Here is a 22768-nt window from a genome sequence, read left to right as displayed (position 1 = left end):
AGAAGCTTCTTTTTGTAGTAGGCAGTGATAAATGTACAGACTCATAACTGCTCAAAGAACTGAGTGAGAAAAAGTGACTGAGTGTTTGGCCCTAAATAGGATGACTCAAAAGCCCATCCTTCCTGCCCAAGGCTCAAGGAACACTGTGGAAGGTAGGAAAAACGTGAAAGATGGAGGGTGTGGGGAGGAGTGCGGGGAAAGCCTGTCATCTGTATAAGAAACGGCCAAAGAACAGACGAACTCGGCAACTACAGCTGTACTGGCAATAGCCTGGTTAAGGTCAAGCCAGTCAAAACTTCAACATGGATGGCAGAGGGTCTCACGAATCCTCACCCTTGGCTGAGAAGTAACTGGCAGTGGATAGCCCTTTTGGGGGGCCTGGCCACTGGTAGATGGCCCAAGCTTCAGTGGATGGCTCCACACTTGTGCGCATGTGGGCAGTACTAACTGGACTTGGTAGGTTATTAGAAAAGAGAGAACTCGAGAGGCAGAGGCAGGCAGATCTGTGTGGGTGAGTTCAAGGACAGCCAGGGCTATGGAGAGAAAAATCCTGTCTAGAAAAACCAAAAAAAGAAAAAGAAAAAAGAGAGAGAAGAGGACTTAGAGTTGGGAGGGAGACCCATTGTTGGGGAGGATGGGAGGGAAGTTGAAGGGGGATAGATATGATTAAAATTCATTGTATACATGGATCAAGTTGCATGCATTGTATACATGCATGGATTTTTTAGTGTAATGTACAAAACATTAATTAGGTGACTTCTATGGACTTCAGCGGCTTAGCAATTTCATACTTACTGGCATTTGCAGCTTCTCGAATTTCCTTCAGTATTTCAGCTTCCATGGCAGGGTTATTGCAAATATCAACCCAAGAGCCTTCTATCCCTTTCTGTTGGGCCAAAAGGGTCAACTTTTTCTGGTTAGGAACCACAAAACTGATCACATAGGACTGGTCACTGAAAAATGAGATATTAAAATGGAAATCAAAATGAGCAAAATTACTCACAAGTTACTCAATATAAAAGTACAGTGCCGGCGACTCTAAATACACATATTTTCTATGATATTAACAAAAAAGTAAATGGATCAATCTCGCAGGCTTTTAACTTAGAAAAACGTGGACTGGAAACTCACCACACCATTACTACCTATGCAAACTTTTGGGGAAATTATTCATTCTAATTCTCTGTTGTTATGAATCCTACATGCAAGAACTTGTGGTGTATGTTAAGACAGACACTTAGCCAGACATGGCAGATGTCTAATAAAGAACAACAAAACATGTTGCTGAAAGGATCTTCATGCTGTTAAATAAATTCAAGAACTTTCATGTTTATTTTCCCAACCCCAATTCAAGTTCTAAGAGGAGTTTGACGGTATCTGCATGCTTACACACAATCAAATTGATTTTATAATGCTCCTAATACTGTAAGTATATGACACACAAAACACAACTCCTCTTGGACTGGCAAGATAGCGATCAAGCCTGATAGCTAAGTTTGCTCTTAGAAGCCACATGGTGATGGGAGAGAACTTCCACAAGTTGTCCCACATGAGCCTCCCCAACAAACAAACGAACGAACGAAAAAACAAATAAACAAACAAACATGACACTAAAAAAAAAAAAAAATTACCAGCCGGGTAGTGGTAGCTCATACCTTGTGTACTCCCGGCACTTGGGAAGCAGAGGCCAGCCTGGTCTAGAGAGCTAGTTCTAGGACAACTAAGGCTACACAAAGAAACTGCGTCTCAAACAACAAACAAAGAAGAGTTACCTTTTGGCAAAAGCACAGATGTTGTCGATCAGTGGACAGTTCTTCAGTGCTGCTTCCACCTTCCCAAGAGACACATATTCGCCCGCTTGTAACTTCACCAGGTCTTTCTTACGATCTGCAATCATAAAAAAATGTGCATCCTCAACTTAAACTGGACTTTGGTCATTGTCTCTTGGAGGCCTGCTCTCTTCTGAAGGAAGATGGAGGGGAAGTGGATCCAGGGGAGAGAGGAGCGCGGAGCAGCTGAGAAGAGTAGAGGGAGGGCAAACTGGGGCCAGCCAGATGTATTGTATGAAAAAAGAATCTAGTTTCAATAAAAAAATACAGATCCACGGATTGTTTCATTCTGGCATGCACGATTCTGATTTCAATTTTATTGCCTTAGTCTTAGAAATACAAAGATATTGCCTCTAAAATCTCTCCCCCCTATATATATTTTACATGCATATCACTAAAAAAGTGCCTCAAATATTATACTTAAAGATCCAGCAGGTGTGTAGGAGCACAAAGTGGGCTGGGTAGGGAGGTGGGTAAGATCTAGGAGGAGTTGGAGGAGGTAAGAACATGATCAAAATACATTGCATGAAAAAGTCAAATAATAATGATCTTCACATACTCCTGGTTTTCAGTTAACTTCCCCGACCTCGTTTATATGGTGGATGATGGTGCCTACCTCCCAGAAGCATGTCATAGTATCTATCATACATATAAAGCACATTCAACAAATGCTAATTCCCACCTTCCCTGTTTGACATTTTCTTTGTAAAGTGACAGGATGGCTCAACTTGAACCATTGTCAGCACGCTTATTAAAATCCTTGGTGTGGAGGATGTGCTGCCTACCAAGAGCAACAGTAGGGAGACAGAAGAGGAGGAGGAGGAGGAGGAAGGGAGGAGGGTTCTCATCAAAACGCACTGTGCTCATGTTTTGGTATTTTAAAAAAGACTGTGCCAGGCACTTTTCTACAAAAGACTTCTACTAAATCGAATGGCTTCCTTTTCCATTTTAAACCTGAAGCCATAGTGTGAAAACCTTGTGCACATGCATGGTTCAAGTGCATATCTGTGTTAACAATATTCATATGTTTAGATCACAATTGTTTACTTTTGTCTATAATGCACAACTGTAAGGTTGTATACATGGCACCAGCATAACAAAACTAATTCAACACACACACACATTGAAGAGAGGCTACGCACGATGACACATTGGTACAGCTCCTACTCTTAGGAGTTTGAAGCAGGAGACTGTAGATCAAGGCCAGGCTGCACAACCATGTCTCAAAAACAGTTGGCTCTGGCAGGGAATAAAGGAGAGCTACAGAGTGGCACTTCCAGCTAGACGGTGTTTAAACCTCTGCCTGTTTAAAGTGAACACCGTATTTCCTTTGGAGCTGTGTTTTGAACGTAAATGTCTACTTCTGTAAGCCCAGTAAAGAAAATGCCAAAGGAACAACATTTCAAAAGAATAGACTGGTTCTGAAGATTGAAATGATTAATGACAGTTAGAGCCAATAGAAACAGGAAAACATGGAGGCAAAGTGATCCCTGAGAAATAAGGGAGAGGCAAGAACTAAAATAGTGTACCTATGTCACAGTGAATAGTTACAGAGGGTCCTGCAGAGTTAAGCAAGACACATCTTCAGATCTTCTCTAAATTATTTTCGTTTTCCCATTACTGAATCAGTTATTCATTTTCCTGTCCATTTTCCCCACCTCAAACACTGCTACTATGTAAAAAGATGCAGGCACTTCTCTGAACATTTTACATTATGAACTCATCTAATGCTAGCGACTGCCCTGTGAGGCTGGGAGTGCCTCGGTTTCAAAGATGGAGCTCAGACACAAGGGCATGAGTCAAGTTACTTGCAGAAAGTTGTAACCAATCAATCCATCAACCCTGCTGAGGACCGACCTATGTTATCTATCAGACTCACTGAAGCACAAAATGACCGAAACTATAGAAAAGAGAATATACTGACCTATAATCTGCAAGCAACCATCAGGATGGAATTCTCCAATATCACCAGTGCAAAACCACCTCTGCCCATTTTCATCCACAGAATAATCTTCTGCTGTTTTCTCTTCGTTTTTAAAATAGCCCATGGAGATATTCTGCCCACCAATCACGATTTCACCTCTGGGGTTTGGCTTATCATGAACGGTATAACCACCTAGAGATAATTTAAAAAAATCACTTATTATCCTAAAATAAAATTCATCTTCTTTTATAATTTCTTCATTACAATTACGTGTGTGTGTGTGTGTGTGTGTGTGTGTGTGTATACACACACGCGCGGGCGCACAACAGTTGGTTCTTTCCTTCTACTATGTGGGTCCCGAGGATCAAACTCAGGCTTGGCAACAAGTACATTTAGCTACTGAGTCATCCATCTTAACAACCCTTCATTAATTCTTAAAGTTTCTCTGTTATTCTTAATTTTATACTGTGTTCATGGGAGACTCTTAGTTTACATTTAGTCTGAGGGACACAGGAGAAAAACTCTACAATATCACCACTGAAAACCTTACCCAAACCTTCCACGACACACAGAGGACAATAATTAAAGCTTAGTGTCCACAGGACTCGAGAGATGAAACCATCCCAAACAAGAGCCATGCTTAAAGCTGTTCTAAGTAAATCATCAATGTGTCGTTAGTAACACTTCTAAGATCGTAGGCTCAGAAGTTTCAGTCAAAGATAACAGACAGCAAGTACCTAAGGAAGGCAATTGCATTAAGCAAGGGAGAAGCAGAGGCCATGAGAAATGGACGGAAATTTGATGGATTTAAACAGTGGCCAGACAATTACCATCCGGTAGTTATTGTCAATTCTTTCTGGCATAGCAAGGTTGTCTAATTATTTAATAATCCACTTTACTGTAATTAGTGTATATTTACTATGATTTATCATGTCCATCAGAGGAAAATGGGTTTACTTCTGTCTCCAGCTCCTTGTAAAAAGAATTATCAATAGTTTGTATATGGTTCTGGTTTCCCCTAAATGCCTTGCCTCTATAGATATTTGTGTAAACATTTACCGTACACATAGCTACCTAGACGGGTCTTGACTATGGAAATCTGCTAGGGTCAACATCTTGTTGTCTCCCTGTGACCTGAAAAGGTGGTTTCTCTCTCAGCCCCAACATCATCACTAGCAGACTTGAGCTTCAAAAGGGGAAGCTCCAAACCCAGGAGAAGCTCCAATTAGAATCTTTTCCCCACCTTGCCATCAAGTATTTCCTAAATTAAAAACCACAGTGGCTCACATCTAGACATTTTCCCCACCGAGCACAGAAAAATCATGGGGAACAGGCAACGCAAGCGATCGCTTGTTATGACTGACAGATTCTCACTTCAGTGAGACAGAAGTCCCGAGGCTCCAGATGGTTTTCAGTGCATCTAGCGTCCCTGGAGCTTGTGTGAAACTCTTACCTTCCTGCCAGTCTTTCAGCTTAATTTCACAGCAGATAAGAGGAGCTCCAACTCTTCCAGTAGTATAGTCAGTGACTGTAGGAGAAAAGGCGACCCAACCATTACTAGACAATAGTTCCCAAGTGCATACCGAGCCACCAGAAACACCGAGTCTCGAAAGAGGACAGAAGAGGCCAGAGAGGGAGCGCCACCTCTTCATTTTTCAGTGTTGGGACACCCATTTCCTCAGTGTATTCGTGCTTTGCTGGGCTGGATGTTAGAGAACTACATTAAAAAAAATCTGCTACCAATGAAGGACTGGGTGCACCAGTACTACACAGAACTCTGCTAAGACAAAGTGAGATGAGTATTCCTGCTCTTTCACTCACTTACAACATATCTCAGAGGAATTGTCTTTAGTCTCCCATTCTTGGGTAATAATGGCTGGCAGCGACTAGTCAACAAAAATCGCATCCCGAAGAGAAAAGAAATTACAGTGAGGTTAAGAACCAAACTCTGTCAAGAGAGAGATGACTGGTTTGCCTAGAGAGGAAGGACAGGCGGGTAAGATAATGCTAGATCAAATACATCCTCAAAATAGGGAGAGGTGTATTTAGATTCAATTCATCTGTCAGGCGGAGGGTGGGCTAGACGTGCCTAATAAAAGCAGAGGTTGGACTAGAGGGCTGTCCTGTCATCTCAGAGCCAACTCCTGTAATAAAGCACAACCTGGTGAACCCATGGGAAGATCTGACTAAAGTTAAAGGCAGTAAACATTGGAGGACTTCAAAGTTGATTAAGTGCTGGAATGATTTCAAAGACGTAATAATACTGACACAAACAGGGAATTTAGCAGTAAGGTGACAGTGTGGAAAAAGGATATTAATTTTGGACATAACCAGAGTGAAGTGATAGTAATCTCATTCAAAGAAAAGTTCCTAGGCTGCAGACATGGCTCAGATGTTAAGAGTCCTTGCTGTTCTTGCAGAGGACTGGATTTTGGCTCTGAGCACCAATCTCAGGAGGCTTACATACAACCACCTGTAAATCTAGCCACAGGGCATCCAACATACTCTTCTGGGCTCTGTGCATGCTCGCACTAACATGCTCTTGCACACACACAAACACACATGATTAAAACAGAAGTCATTTTGTACTTAGAATTTTTTCATATGATTTTCATATATTTTTGATGATATTCTATTCTCTCTCAACTCCTCCTTACCTCCCTATCCACCCAACTCTATAAAAACAACAAAAAAATAAAAATTAAAACAAACAAAAATCACTAAGACAACCCCCCAAAAAATATGCGCACGTGCGCGTACACACACACACACACACACACACACACACACACACACACACACGAGTCCATTTTGTGTTGGCCAACTACTCCTGGGCATGAGGCGTGTCCTTGAGTGTAATACTCTATTGAATAAAAATTTTCCTTTTACTAGCTGACATCAATTGGGCTAATTCAGACCTCAGAGACTGGGACACAGCTACACAGGTTCAAACCAGGAAAAAAAAAAGTATTCCTATATCCTCAATGTTTCTCAAACTGGCATGATTTCGTGTGCTAAGGAGATATGTGGCAATATTTCGAATATGTTTCATTTTGACAGTGTGGGTGAGCAAGTTACTACTAGCAATATGACTGTTAACATCCTTCAGTGGACGACAGAGAACGCAACAACAAAGAATTATGTGGTTCAAAAATGTGAAGAGGGTCAAGGCTGAGACACCCTGCCTTGGGGAATTGAAGGTAACAGAAGACAAGCAAAAAAGAGGGATGTAAGATGGACACTTCATCCCAAGGCCACATGTGTACACGGTGATTATTGAGATCATACAATCGTCAAACTTTCTATCTGTGTGCATGCCCACCGACTGGTGATGCTCTCAACTTGGACTAGAGAACCTTCTTTTTGCAGTGGGTAATGGTTAATTCAGAGAATCATAGCTGCTTGAAGCCCATGAGAACACAGTCATGGAGGAATCATCTATAACAGGGGGTCTCCACCTCTGGGTCATGACCCTTTCAACAAACCATATCTCCAAAAATATTTACATTATTGCCCTTTCAATTAAACTCTGTCTTCAAAAATACCTACATAACAGAAGCAAAATTATAGTTATGAAGTAGCAATGAAAATAATTGTATGGTTGGGGGTCAGCACACCATGAGAGACTGTATTCATGGGTCACATCATCAGGAAGGTTGAGGACCGCTGAGCTCAACCTTCTTCCATCCAGTGCACAGGATCATCTCATAAGAGGGAGTAGAAAGAATGTAAGAGCCAGTGTGTGTGAGTGTGTGTGTGTGTGTGTGTGTGTGTGTGTGTGTGTGTGTGTGTGTGAGAGAGAGAGAGAGAGAGAGAGAGAGAGAGAGAGAGAAATGGTATTTTCTGAACATGACATGACTGTTGCACACATCAACTCACAGCAGCTGTACCTCCTGCACAAGACTAAACCAGTCAAAATTCCAAAGGGTCCCCAAGACCCCACCCTTGGCAAAGGAGCTATTGGGTAATAATAGCTGCTGAGATAGGAAAATGCATTACCCTCTGGGAACACAGACATCCTCCGTGGGCTTACAGCTATCAATAATAAAAAATAGGGGGAGAAAGAGCAAAGAGCCCTAAGGGAAGCTGGAGGGATGTAGTGGTATATATATGGATCTGACCAAAAAATCTGTTGTATTAATGTACGAAATTTTGAATGAATAAAAACCATTATTTTTAAAAAGTGCTTAAAGAAAGAAAATTAAACCAACATGACAGAATTATGAGGCTTAAAATATTTTTTTTTTGAGACAGGGTTTCTCTGTGTAGCTTTGCGCCTTTCCTGGATCTTGCTCTGTAGACCAGGCTGGCCTCTAACTCACAGAGATCCGCCAGCCTCTGCCTCCCGAGTGCTGGGGTTAAAGCCATGTGCCACTACTGCCCGGAAAAAGAAAAAAAAAAGAAATATGAAAAAAAATATGAGGCTTAAAATATTTATGAAACTAATACTAGGTAGGTTTATAACAAACCTTGTATTACTCAAAAGGAATCATAAGGTAAGTTCCTAATGCTGAAGACATGCATTTCAGACAGAGGTCTGTGGGCTAAAACTGATCTGAAAGCCTCCTCCCTGAGGACTAGCTTTCATGGTACCAGAAGCTGCCTCACTAGCTTCATTTACAAAACAACTCCTGCACTTAATGTTCAGGGATTACTGTGGCAAAAGGAGCCAGAGGATCAGGGAATTGGCTGTGCAATCATGTCTCCAAGTAATGTGAGAAGCTACATCCATGAAAATCTCACCAACATGACTGCCTAAACATGAGCTGATCAAGGACAACAGGCATGTCAAATTGGACAGGGAAAAGACCAGCAGGCCTCAACTGTACACAACACAGAGCCACAGGCAATATTGGGACCAGGAGAGGTAGCGTTCTCCAAGGAAGCACACCAACTGGATATCCCAGACCAAACGGTCAGCCCTGAAAACATGCACAGGAGTAACACTATATGGAACAAGCAGGTTCTAAGGTTCTAATTGGGGAATATGTGTGCATATAACTGTATGAATGTAACAACACTTAATTTTTAAAAAACCATGAATTTAAAAGAGAACAAGGAAAGGTGTATGGGAGGGTTTGGAGGAAGCAGAGAGATTGGGGGAAATGATGTATCTTTATTATAAAATTAGAATCTCAAAAATAAAAGGATTTTTAAGCCGGGTGGTGGTGGCACACACCTTTTAACCCCAGCACTTGGGAGGCAGAGGTAGGAAGACCTCTATGAGTTCGAGGCTAGCAAGTTTCAGGCTAGTCAGGGTTACACAAAGAGACCCTGTCTCAAAAAAAAATTCAAAAACATTTAAAAAGGAATTATACAATAAGCATGGTTTCTAAGTGATGATACTAACCCATGACCAACGCTTACCTTCAGTAACTGTGCCGGCACCACATGTTTCTGTCAGGCCATAGCCCTGACCAATGGGGCAGCAGAAGCAGACATTCATGAACCGGTGTGTCTGAGGAGACAGCGGCGCCCCACCAGACAGCATCATCCGGACATTCCCTCCCAGCAGAGCCTTTACCTTTTTAAAGAGTAACCTTGATAAGAAGAGAAAGAAATATCAGTCACACTGTCACGCACTTTTCTTGGTACCCAGCTAACTTATAAAAGTTCTCAAAAGTGGCTGGACACGGACATTCCAAATATGATGGCAATGGGAGGGTGATACCAGACGAAACAGAACGCGATACAGGTTCAAAATCCAGGGTCTCTGAAATGTACTTACAGATTACAAAGAGGTGCATCATATCCTTTCTTGATTTGTTCTAATTTGTAATCATACCCTATTTTGAATAGAGTTTTCTGAATATAATTCATCTCTTGAACCTTGCTCATAACATTCTTATAAATTCTATCCATGATTTCCTGCAAGATAAACAAAATACTCAATAATCTGAAAAGAATTACGTCACTAAAGACAATCATGTTTGATGATACACTGAGACCTCTTAGATAGACGTCTATCTAGGATCATGAACACATTTGTTTCCTAAATTACATGATGAATTTTGCTGATTTGTTCACTATTTCTAGGAAATGAAAGATAACACATGTTATCACCATACTCTATACCATAAACAAGCCCAATCTAAAATAAAATACAAATTTCATTTTAAAAAGACTCAGTGCAAGTATAAGTTTTACTTTGGTTCAACATGCTAAGTTGATCTAAAATATTAAAAAAACAGGGCTGGAGAGATGGCTCAGAGGTTAAGAGCACCGACTGCTCTGCCAGAGGTCCTGAGTTTGATTCCCAGCAACCACATGGTGGCTCACAACCACCTGCAAATAGATCCGGTGCCCTCTTCTGGCCTGCAAGGACACATGCAGACAGAACACTGTAAACATAATAAAAAAAATAAACCTTTAAAAAAGGCTTAAAAAATATTAAAAACAAACAAACAAACAACCCTTAGGTGATTAACAGACCCTCAGCTGGTCAACATGCAGAAAAGTCTGGAGTGTTTTGCTGTAAATGAGATATAACCCCCCCCCCTCCAGAGAGGGAGGGAGAGAACTCACAATGACTGTAACATGCCAAAGACCTATGCAAGATCAAGCCAAACAAAATACCACCACGGAGGCAGGGCACAAAATCCTACTAACAGTGTAGAAAGTATTGGCATTTGATAGCTGCTGAAGAGGGAGAGTCAGTTTTCTTTAATGGTGTGACCCTGGGTAAGTCAACCACACGGGTCCCATTCCCAAGAGTATTTGGGCACCACGCAAACTGGACTCAATAGTTTAAAACAACAACAACAACAAAGTGAATCCTAAACTCAAGGTTGGGTTGGCAGGGAGACAAGAATACCAAAGGTGGACCTGGAAGGAATTGGGGGAGGAGAGTGAGTATGATCAAAATATACTGTATTATTCTCAAAGAATTTAATAAAATTTTGTGTAAAAATCTTAGCACAGAAAGAATTCATTCAGCTCTGATAGTTTTTTCAAGAAGTTATTTCAAATAAATTCCCTTATTTTCATATAGCAGCAAAATATGTAACTGTGTTGAATCAAAATCATGATACTTTTCTCTTTATTACTATGACCGTACAACATGGCAGGGGTCTTAACCATTTCCTAAAAATCGTATATCTTTATAAAGATTAAAAATATAAACTTCTTGCTGGTAGTTACTTGATAAATTAGAAGTAGGGCAAGGTTTGGGATATACTGACTCAGGCTAATATGTATAAGGCAAAAACAAACACCTCCATCACTAAGTGATGATTTAAAAAACGCTTAGCACAAATTATTACAATAAAGCACAACTGTTCATAAATATCTGGTTCTAAATATCGAAGGCATCAATCAGCAGTATGACTTACATCGTAGCCCAGCAGGAAGGAATAGGAAAAATAAACCTTTTAGGAGGGTCTTCAGTTGTCCTAATCCAAACAACAGTCACAGGGACTAAGGGAAGCCTAGATGAGTCTGGATGTGTCTGTGGTTTCCAGAGATCACGTGATCGCGAGGGCTCTGAGCAAGCCAATGATTTAAACCACTAATGGATTCAAGTTTTGACTATATTACTGGGAAACTGTGGTGCTTTGGAATGATTTCCTCATTTATCAAGCCCAGAGCCTCTCCATTCAGTTTGAAAACTTGGCAAATGCTACAGTACCTCTAAATAACAGGACAAAATCTTTTCGGGGCTACTCCAGCTCTAATATCATCTAAATCTCAGACTTTCCATGCACAAAAATAACTTGTGAAGATACTAGGCTATGTCTGGAAGTTTAATTCTAACACAAGCAGTAGTAATAAACTCTCCCTGTGTTTTGCCAAGTGTAAGTAAATGTGCTAGAACATGGCAGATTTATGCACATCTGAAATACTACATTAGACCTCTCAACTCATCGTTATATGGCTTTAGATGTAACATCTGTTCTTTTTAAAAGCAGCATTTTGGTTAAAGATTTTATATCTATGAAATAGAACAGTACTCCTGTGGCAGCTTTTGGAAATTGGTAGATTTCTTTAGGAAGTACTTCCGGGAAGATGATAGGTCAGATGCTGCAACATGTGATGGAGTGAGTGAGAATTGCTGCCTGTTAGTTAAGACTCAGCTCTGTCACCAACCTGTCCCAGAACCTCAGTTCTCTGGGATGACGCAGGGCCTGATTGTTCTTACTTATAAGATTAAACGTAATGATCTGGGGAGTACATGTCTACCTTAAGATATTAGGACCATGCCTCAACTCTAAGTACTTTGAAGGTCATTTTCAATCTTGAATTTCCAAGCATCAGCAAATACTCACAGGTACACATTCCAGCCTTGTTACTTCTATGATTTTAAGGATCATCTATGCCAATATTCCAAAGTAAAATTATTCTTTAAGTGTGCACATATACCTAAAAGAATTACTTTTTAAAAGTTAGAAGTGTGAGCAAGAACTTGTCCAAGTGACTCTTTTCTATTTGTCTGACTAGTGCGTCTGTACTCACCGGAACAGCAGCCATGAGGGTGGGCTTCAGCACAGTACAGTCACCCTTGCTTCCCTTCTTGATTTTGCTGGACTACATTCGCAAAACAAGCAAATACAATCAGGCAAACAGATGTTAGCAAAAATGTGTGTGTGTGGGGGTCTAATTCAAGTATTAATAACAAAGACAGAATTTACACACAGGACTTCATCTCTTATTACAGCATCTATTACAAGTCCAAAGAGCATGGGATTTTTCTATGTTATTCTGTTGGTTTGGTTTCGAGCACTGGTTTCTAGCACATTGCAGCGTTCCCGAGAAGAGAAACTGATCCAGGATCTGTAGACCAGGTGGCCTTAGAACTCACAGAGATCTGCCTGGCTCTTCCTCCTGTGCTGGATTAAAAGCCTGGGCCACCACACCTGGCACTTTGAAGGCATTTTAACTTTCTTTGATTACTCAGTAGGCAAAGGTGTATCTCAAAAAGACCATTATGGACATCAAGTTACATCACACAGAATAATAATTTGATAATTTTCTGATTGGTAGACTAAGGACCAAGCCAGTGGCCAAGTGGCGACATGTGTGTATGTATGTATGTATGTATGTATGTATGTATGTATGTATGTATATATGTATATGTATATATATATAAATGTGCACAATTTCTTTCATGCATAAAAACGCAGGATTTCAAATGTCAAATTAATCACAGGTAGAAAATTAATAAAGTCATTCATTGAAAAAAAGTAGATAAAAACAAGAATCTCCTATAATGTGATTTAGTCATTTACAAATCTGGGTAAATGATGCATTAACCAAGCTAAGAGGAAAGAAAACCTGCTCTCAGGAAGCAGTGAAATGGACAAGAAGTACCACACGGGCTCTGCGGGGAGAACCCAATTGTTTTACTCTTCTGAAAGCCGTTTTCTGTGTGGAATTTCAAATGTGCTTCAGCTATGAGGGAGTGCTGCCTATTGTTGGCCTTCCTGCTATGAACAGTCGAAAAAAGGAACCCTGATTCAGTCTGAACCCGAGGCCTGCCCTTGGAGACGCTACCATGCTATCCAACAGAACTTTCTGCAAAGGTGCAAATATCTTGGTCACATAGGTATCAGGAACCTAAAATGTGGCTAAATAAAACGAGAGCAAAAAAAATTAAATCTAATTTTAATCAATTTCTCTTTAAAGAGGGGACTAGTGGCAGACATTCAGAATAACTTCAGAAGAAAACTAGGTCCTAAAGCTACACCTGTAATGGTAATTATTTCAAAATAATTTTAAAATATGGCCTAAATCAATGCTACTATCATGTATTCATAGAAAGCTGTGTTTGATGCCTTGGGAACCTTTGCACTGAATAAATCACAAGCAAAGAGAAAGTTTGTCACCTGGTCAGATAATGTAAGTGGAGAAGAATAACCAATCCTACAGCCGTAGGTAAAGCAAGAGATCTCTGCTGTCAACTCCAGCACATGAGCCAAGGGCAGGTAACCAATGTAGGTGTCCTTTGGTCTGAAACAAAATAAGAGAAACAGATCAAGCGCGTTAAAAGGCGTTTCAAAGTCATAACTCAATTATGAACTCTCTATTTGTAATAAAGCTGAGGGAGCCTCTCTTACTTACCCGAGTCCAGGGATTCTTTCACACTGGCCTGTCATGCCAGCTATCAAATTGCTATGGTGCATCATCACTCCCTTGGGTCGCCCAGTAGAACCACTGGTATACATGACAATGGCCATGTCGGAAGGAGTTGGTCTATTTGGAGGAATGCTCGCTAAGTAAACAAAAAAGCACATTTTCTTCAGTTTGAAAGGGGAATTACTTGACAAGAAGGTATTTTCACTTTACATAAGGATACAGATTTCAAAATTAGTCTGGATTAATAAATAGTAAGAATGGTTGTCATATTTCAATTGACTGAAATAAAAATTTCAAACTCAATCCCGTCTATTCCCAGGATCAAGCCTCTTTACAGAATTGGGAAGGGTTTCTAAGGCTTTGAAAGAATAGCATCCTGTGGAGATTCCTTAGCTCTAAATAACAGTTCAGGGCTCAGCATAGTGGTACATGCCTTTAATTCCAGCACTCCAGAGGCAAAGGCAGGAGATCTCTGAGTTTGAGGCCAGACTGGTCTACAGAGCAAGTTCCAGGACAGCCAAGGCTACACAAAGAAACCCTGTCTGAGGTGTGGAGAGCAAGGCATACTACTTAAATGACCAAAGTCAAAGTTATGTACTTAAATAGGCTATATCAAATGCTCCTTCAGGATGTTCATGGTCATTGGTAGGATCAAAAACAAAAACCAAACAAACAAACAAAAAAAAAAAAACATGGACTCATCTGGGGATCAAGAGAAGCAGGAAAAAATTGTTACTTGTGGGCACATTATATTGTTCTCACACCAAGCATACAATGACATTTCTCATCTGTCTACTTTTGAATAAGCATGCAAAATGTGTATTGTCATTATTTATTATAATTTATTAAATTTACTTATTTAATATTAAAATTATTAAATATATAGATACACTTTAAATATTTATTAAATATTTATTACGTTTTACCTACTTAGGTAAAGTATCACAGACCACAACATATAGCATAACTCTACATATACTGTTATTATGATATTATGATAACACATTCTAATAATGACTCTTTACTCAAGTAAACAAGTATCACAGACATATATGAATCCTATCTATCCTGGAGACAAATGGATGTCAGCAATTCATGTCAATCAAAATTGTGAGAACTGATAAAGTATTTTCTAAGCTTTTGTGTCAAATGCTCTGATGAATAATCAGAACTGGCAGAAGCAGACCCTGCTGATCACAACCTCGCAGTCTCAACCTGGTGATACGGACAATTCAGCATGGATCTCTTCTATTTCGGTGCATCAGGCCAGCAGAGGCACTGATTTGATCTGGACTCTTTTCAAAGGATATACACTTTTCTAGAGTGAATAATAGGCCTGCTTACGATCCAGAACATTAAAAAGAGTAAAATATTTGGCCCCGGACTTCTTTTCTATGGTAAAAATGCATATTCTGGCTATTGTTTTGAAGAAAAAAATTGCCTCATCTCTAACCTAAAGTCTCCTTGCTATCTTCAAGAAATTCGGCCAAGATTGCCTTCTTCAGGAGGAAGGAAAAGAAAATTTCAGTCACATACAGTCTTGTTTAAGATTAAACAGCTCCAGCATTTTGACTAATGTCAGTTCTTTTATTAATCTGCTAAAATAACAAACATGAATTTATGAGGACGTTAACTTGAACTGATTCACTTACCGTTTTCTGGCTTGGATCCCAACTCTTCCACTGATTGCATGCTGTGAATCTCAAACCCTTCAGGGTACTCTGCTTTATTGATAGTCTTATTATCCACATAAATGATGTGTTTAACACAATTGATATCTAATAAAGCTGCCTGTTGAACGGAAATAAAAGCCAGCTATTCAATTTGGCACACCATCAAAATTAATACTCAATGATAGGACTGAAAATATTTACTAAGTAAATTTCACTGTGGTAATTATAGACAAATTCCAAGTGCTCTAATATTGTAATCATATTAAATAAACCACCCACATCTTTAGGAAGAAACGTACTAAGACCAAAACATTTAAAAATAATACCAACTATATTAAGATGCTAAGAGCCAGGCAATATAAAAATATGTAAAACTCGATTAACAAAATTTTAAATGGAGCACGAAAGGAGTACATGTATATTTTCCTTACTAGTGTATTTTCTCTTTTTGTTTCTCATCATTCTGATCATGTACCTGTCTCTTAACATCTTAATGTAGCTTGTCACAAAATGTACCTCCGTAAGCCCCATTATGATAACCACAAAGCAAAAACCAATGGTAGGCAAACAAAAATAAAAAGCAAGGGCCCAACATATATCAGTAGAGTGAAGCAGTTAACCACATACGGACTCGAAGGGAGGGAGATCAGACCGTACCCAAATTAGAAAACACGCCACAGAATAGCTGTAGTAACCTACCTTCTGATAGTTAAATGATTAACGTTAAAAGACAGAACTACTGAATGGATTATTACGATTACCTAGCTGGCCGGTGGTGGCACACACTTTTAATTTGAGCACTCGGGAGGCAGAGGCAGGCAGATTTCTGTGAATTCAAAGATAGCCTGGTTTACAGAGCTAGTTCCAAGATAGCCAAAGCTATCTATCTTGAAACCCTGTCTCGAAAAATGAAATAAATACATACTCCATGATAGACAATTAGATAGGACACAAAACAAGTTCCAACAAACTCTTAAAAGTTAAAAGTATGTCAAGTATCTATTCTGACCATAGTATAATAATTAGTCATAAATTACACAAATATGAAAATTAAACTCAATGGATCAATAAAAAAAAAAATCAAAAGAAATTTAAAATTTTTCTGAAACAAATAAAAATAAAGACAAAATATTAAAACATATAGGATACAAAGGTAATATCAAAAGTGAGGTTTATAATAAATCAAATTCTAGATTAAAAATGGAAAAAGACTGCAATAAACCACCGAGCCTCAAAAACCTAGAAAATCAACAATAAATCAAACTCAAAAATCTAACAGAAAAGAATTAACAAAGAACTGAGCTAACTAAATAGACTTCAATACAAAGATGAAGGAGACCAAGAATGGGTTCTAAAACGTTCAACAGGGCCTGGGGAGATGGGCCAGGCTGGAAAAATGTTACAGAACATTGAAGTGGAAAGGATTTTTTAATTGTTGCTGGTTTTGTTTAGTTTTTGGATAAATCCCCAAAGCAGAGAAAACAGAAAGAACAGCAGACAAACAGTATTATGTGAAAGTAAAAAGTTTCTAACTAGTAAAGGAAACCATTATCAGAATGAAGAGAACCTACAGGACAGGATAAAGTACTGCAAAGCCTCCTGACACATGGTATACATCCAGAAACTCAGCAGCAAGTCAAAGCACCCAAGTGACAACGGGCAAAATAGCTACAAACAACCAACAGATATACGGGAAACTCCGCAGCATCACCAGGCACCAGAGAAACGCAAATTGAAACCTCATGAAATCTCACCAATCTCCCAAGAGAAGAATGACTATCATCAAAAAGGGAAAGGGCCTAGTAAGTCTGTGGAGAAAGGAGAATCCTTGCACCACACTGTTGATGAAATTCTACATCAATATAGTCATTATAAGAAAAAAAAAAGTACAGAAGGATCTCCAAAACTTAAAAAAAAAAAATGAAATTACTATGTAACTACAACAATCTTACTATCAGATATCCTGAAGAAATGAAATCAGTATGTCAATGATATTTATGCTCTCATGTTCAGTATCTTACTATTCACAATAGCCAAGGAATGGATATAGCCTATCAGCTGATGAATGGATAAAGAAGACATGTTACATATATACATTGGAATACTATTCGGCCATAAGAAGAACAAGAGCCTACCATTTGCAACAACTTGGTTGCAGCTAAAGATCATCACTGTAAGTAAAATAAGCCAGACACAGAAAAGCTAGGTGGCATATAATCTCATTCTTGTGAAATGTACGAAAACCTTATCAAGTGGAAGTTGAGGGTAGAATTGTAGTTCCCAGAGACTGGATGGAATGGGAGTGGTAAGACAGAGAAATTGATTAATGGATACTAAGTTACAGGTGGATATGGAGCAAGAAGATACAGTGTTACTGCACAGCAAGATGGCTATACTGAGACTGCACCATGTATTTCAAAAAAACTAAAAGAAAGTATAGTTAATGTTTCCATCATAAAAAAAAAATGAAAAAATGTTGACGGAAACATGTTTTAAGCTGATCTGAGCATTACATAGTGTAAACGTGTATTGAAATAAGACATAGTACCACATATATACCACACACATGTTTTCACATATTGGTTACAATTAAAATATAAATTTAAAATAATTAAATTTCATGCTTACCTTCAATTTGCTTTCCAGAAGTTCAACACTAGTAATCAGATAGGAAGCCTCAGATTCATTTAATCCATGAACTACAGCTTCTTTGCCAAGTGTGGCATATAAAGTCACAACTACATAATAAAAAGTAAACACAGAAATTATACACTTAGCACTTGGGAGGATGACATGTAATTTAAGCCAGGCCTTACAGACAACAACACTATAGATACAAAAGCACTTGATTTGTTTTGATTTCATAGTCTCCGGGTACCTCAAACGTAAGTCTTACAAATTCCCAGGAATCAAACTTTAAGGTCGACAGGTCCTGGGAGAAGTCAGGTCAGAGGGCAGCCCAGCAAAACGACTTCCCCTTCAGTGGTCATTGCCCAAAAGAATGGATAAGACAATTTTCAAAATTGTTCAAGATCTCAAGTCAGAAGATGAGCCACAAATAATGTCCTTACTCCTTCCAGAAAGCTTTTTCAGTGTGTTCAATTTCTAATCCCATTGGTTATCTCCATCCCTTACCTGGGGAGGCTGGCAGATCCGTTCCAGGACTCGCCAGACTATAGCCTAAACTAACAGTAATATCAGTCGGAACTGAGTAGTAACATGCGCTAAACTTCGAACAGACATGGAGATTCAGCTTTCAGCTGATAACTAGAAATAACCCATACATTCCGTAACAGGCACTTTTCACTATTGCTTGTTGAAGGTGGGCGATTAAGAAGACAAAAATGGGAACATTTTTGTAGCATCTATCTTTGTTTGAAATGAAGGTTGATTCCTACACTTAACCTGCAGTACTCTATTTTCTGAAAAAAACAAATACTTAGGGTGCAACAAGACATTCTTATGAATTCAATTTTTTTTTTAAATTAGTTCCTGAGATTGTAGAGGCTTGGTGGCTAGGAGACTTGCTTGCTGTTCTTGCAGAGAACAAGGGGTTGGTTCCCAGCATCCGCATGGCTGCTCACACTCCTCAGTAATTCCGGGGCCAGGCCTCTGGGCATCAAGAATGCACATGGTGCATTTACATACATGCAGGCATATACTCATACACACAAAAATTCAAATGAAAAAATCGTGAAAAAATTACTTCTTGTACAATGGCAAAAACAAGTGCCTGCCAGCCAGAAACATGCCAAGTTTTCCTCATTTTCTGGTTCTCTAGTGCCAGGTCTAGCGGGCACAGGACTTTGTATGCAAAATGAAGGCAGTAAATATGAGGGCTCAAAGTGCAAAAGTGAACTCAGAATCAGTGAGCAATCACTTTTGTTGTACGGTCTCCAAAACCATACCTTCAATCTAAATTTTTAGGTTATAATTCATGTCTAATTGAAAAATAAAATTCTGAATTATACAGTTAGGTCTCAAGTTCCCAAACTTAACTCTTAGAAGTTGCGATCCTTCTAAGCAATTGGATTATTCCTAATTTATTTAGAGTGTGAGTGTGTGTGTGAGTGTGAGTGTGAGAGTGTGAGTGTGTGTGTGTGTGTGTGTGTGTGTGTGTGTGTGTGTGTGTGTGTGTGTGTGTGTACATGGGCACAGCGTTGAGTGTTGTTCCTTACTTTCCACTTTGAGAAAGGGTCTCTCATGGGCTTTTGTTCTGCTGTGTATGCAGGCTAGCTGGCCCATGGGATTCTCATGTCTCCACTTCCCATCTTGCCTTAGGAAAGCTGAGAGTGAAGACTTATGCTACCACTGCCAGCTTTATGTGAGTTCTCGGGATTTGAACTCAGGTCCTGCTAGCACAGCAAGTTCTTCATCCACCAAACCATCTTCCTAATCCCTAGCCATGTTTTAGGGCCATAATCACACAGAAAACTAGCTAAGGAACACCTTCTTTGTTTCAAGTGTGTGTGTGTGTGTGTGTGTGTGTGTGTGTGTGTGTGTGTGTGTGTTGCGAATGTAATTATTTTTTTCAGTGCTGAGGAACAACTCGATGATCTCAAGTATGCTATAAAAACGCTTTCCCAATGAGTTATGCTATCAGCCTACTTTGAAAACAGAAGCGTCTCAGAACATCCTTCCCCTGGGAGCCAAGCTCTCCCTCTCCTCCATACAAAGCACTGGGCACTCACGGGGAAAGTTGTACTTGAAGCAGGTCTGTGCTGCAATCATCCACTCTGCTCTGGTCTCACAGAAAATGGCGATGGTGTTCTTTGGTTTTAGTCCCAATGCAGTGAGTCCACTTCCGAAGTTATTCACTCTGCGGTTCACTTCCAGATAGTTTATCCATTTATAATTCCCGAGAATTAACTGTTACAAAAACAGAGACATTTTCCACTATCAGAATGTTTATTTAAATAAGCAACTGAAATATCACTCAAAACATTGAACTCTCAGGCCAGGTGGTAGTGGCCCACTCCTTTAATCCCAGCACTCGGGAGGCAGAGGCAGGCGGATCTTTGTGAGTTCGAGGCCAGCCTGGTCTCCAAAGCCAGTTCCAGGAAAGGCACAAAGATACACAGAGAAACCCTGTCTCGAAAAACCAAAAAAAAAAAACAAACAAAAAAACCAACATTGAACTCTCAAAATTCCCACTATGTGAATACTCAGAAACTATGAGACCTCTGAGAATTCATTACCAAGCGCTGTGACACAGTGCTAGCATTCTTAAAGTGCACTCGATTTACGACAAAGCAAACTGTACCGCTGTCATTAAAACAAACAAAAAAAGATACAAATGCTTTACCTTCTTAAAAACCTTTCCATTGGGCTGCATTTCGTTTTCTTCACTTAGGATTTCCCTGGTCCCAAGGCTGTCCTTCTTTCCAAACTTGGCTACAGCATGGTCAAATAATTTATCCAGAGTATCTGCTCCAGGGATGTCTATGACAGCTAGTGAGTCGAAGTGCGTGACAGAGCGATATGGACTTCCAGGTTTGTCTGAAGTGGGCTTAGCTTTTATTCTCTTTGCCATAGCGTTTTTCTTCTTGGCATTGGTAAGAAAATACCATGGAATAAATATAAGGGCACTGTATATTGTTATTAACAAGTGGACAGGCAGCAATATAATGGTGAGCACATTTAGCTTAAGTTTCATAGTGGAAAAGCTTCTAATATGGCGCTTATTTGTTGTTAATTCTTTGGCTTCTCAAAGCCTTAGGTTTCTGGAGAAGGCAAAAATGGAAGCAGCAGTAAGAGAGCCAAGGAGTTCAATTTTAGTGCGACAGATAAAAGTTAGTAATCTTTGGAAGCCGACAAGAAAGTACACCTGTAGGTGAAGACAATGAACCAGGCAGAGAGTAGGAAAAAAAAAACAACAAAAGAATATTAGCAAGTTGATAGCACCACTAATTTAAATATCCAGACCTTTATTAGTTTATATAATTCATTTGATATGGAAAGAGGAAGTAACTGGCATGAAATGCTGGAATTTTCAAGTTCAGTCATTACTGACATCAACATTTTTTAGTGCAAGAACTTCTGAATTTCATTTTTTTTTCTGTGTTAAGTTACAAGAGTATTCTGTTTTCTTATCTAAATCAGGCAAGTAACAGCAATTTCGTGCTCTCATCAATGCATGGAGGACGCAAAGAACACCCCAGATGCTATCCTTACTTCTTTACGAAGGTAAGTTAAGTTTCTGAGATATTGCTGATCACCATCTTCCCCCAATGGGAACAATACAGCTATAGAGTTCTTTCTTAGCGACCATATTGGGCCTGGGCAGAGCGTAGGTCTGAAATAGTGTTAAGTCCTAACCCTGACCTATTATGAGTTAACATACTCCTATGTGCAGCCAGCATAGAAGACAGACCTAGTGTTTTTCAAAGTGGGGTAGGGTATGGGAACAGGGGGAAACAGCTAAACAATTTCCTTAAATAAAAACTCACGTGGCTTGCCCATATCCACCCTGCAGTTATTGTAAGCGAGGCTGAGGTTTAGAATGTCCTATGATCTCAGAAGTCCCTGGCACTTTACTCCTAAGGCATGTCCCCTGAAAAAACACTGACGTAATCCTCAACTACACTACAGTGTGCAGCACAAACGACTGATGTACGGAGAGTTCAGAGGAAACACCATAAAATGGCCAAGAGCACCTAAGGGATTGCTGATGGTTAGATGGAGGCTGAAGAGGAAACTTAGTCACTGGGTTTCAATATGTGCCTCTGCCACTACCTGACTATGTAACCTCGAACCATCGTTTGTGATCAGACTAAACCAGGAGGCCTTCATTTTCTGTAAGAAGACATCAATCTTTTACCTTACATATTTTAGGTCTCCATGATTTATTTGGGACTTTCCAAGTTGAAATTCTGATTTTCACTCAACCTAGAAATTGCTTTCTTGGTCTCTCTGACGTGTCTGTCTAGTCACTCACTTCTTCAAGTAGCTGTCAAGTGTCTGGTGCAGAGCCCAGGCTTCAGACACCCAAGATCACTCTTCCATCAGAAATTTCTTAACCACCTAAGTCTTTAACAATCTTTCCTTCTTCTACTTTCCAATATTACTAAAAGTAGCTAGCTACCCTTCTGCTACTTGACGACATCATCATCTCCACATATCTGGGCAGCTAACTTTAAAGCACAGACCAGTAGTTCTAAACCAATGTCTTTTTGAATACAGGGTCTCGTTGTGTATTCCTGGCTAGCCCAGAACTCACTACGTAGACCAGGCTAGCTTTAAACTCACAGAAATCCATCTGCCTCTGGCTC

At 39.6% G+C, this 22768-nt stretch overlaps 1 protein-coding gene across 15 annotated transcripts in view; it reads right to left on the bottom strand.

Moving 5' to 3' along the window:
• Positions 1-22768, bottom strand: part of Acsl4 (acyl-CoA synthetase long chain family member 4) — a 73278-nt gene that overhangs the window by 8316 nt on the left and 42194 nt on the right. For 5 of the 15 annotated variants that reach the window (XM_042269521.2, XM_006970295.4, XM_042269520.2 and 2 more), the window contains 13 exons: positions 20803-21324; positions 20189-20366; positions 18126-18235; positions 15477-15615; positions 13810-13960; positions 13575-13698; positions 12205-12276; positions 9482-9621; positions 9121-9293; positions 5207-5281; positions 3754-3945; positions 1773-1887; positions 796-953 (listed from right to left, as the gene is read on the bottom strand). In XM_042269521.2, the coding sequence (XP_042125455.1) occupies positions 796-953; positions 1773-1887; positions 3754-3945; positions 5207-5281; positions 9121-9293; positions 9482-9621; positions 12205-12276; positions 13575-13698; positions 13810-13960; positions 15477-15615; positions 18126-18235; positions 20189-20366; positions 20803-21153 (1978 nt within the window). In that variant the 5' untranslated portion in view covers positions 21154-21324. The remainder of the gene's footprint in view (positions 1-795; positions 954-1772; positions 1888-3753; positions 3946-5206; positions 5282-9120; positions 9294-9481; positions 9622-12204; positions 12277-13574; positions 13699-13809; positions 13961-15476; positions 15616-18125; positions 18236-20188; positions 20367-20802; positions 21325-22768) is intronic. The other 10 variants (XM_042269524.2, XM_042269526.2, XM_042269529.2 and 7 more) reach the window with 2 other exon arrangements.

Source organism: Peromyscus maniculatus, chromosome X (assembly GCF_049852395.1).
Source record: "Peromyscus maniculatus bairdii isolate BWxNUB_F1_BW_parent chromosome X, HU_Pman_BW_mat_3.1, whole genome shotgun sequence".
NCBI lineage: Eukaryota > Metazoa > Chordata > Mammalia > Rodentia > Cricetidae > Peromyscus > Peromyscus maniculatus.
Note: the sequence above shows the minus strand (reverse complement) of the source record. Positions and strands in the feature narration are given on the sequence as shown.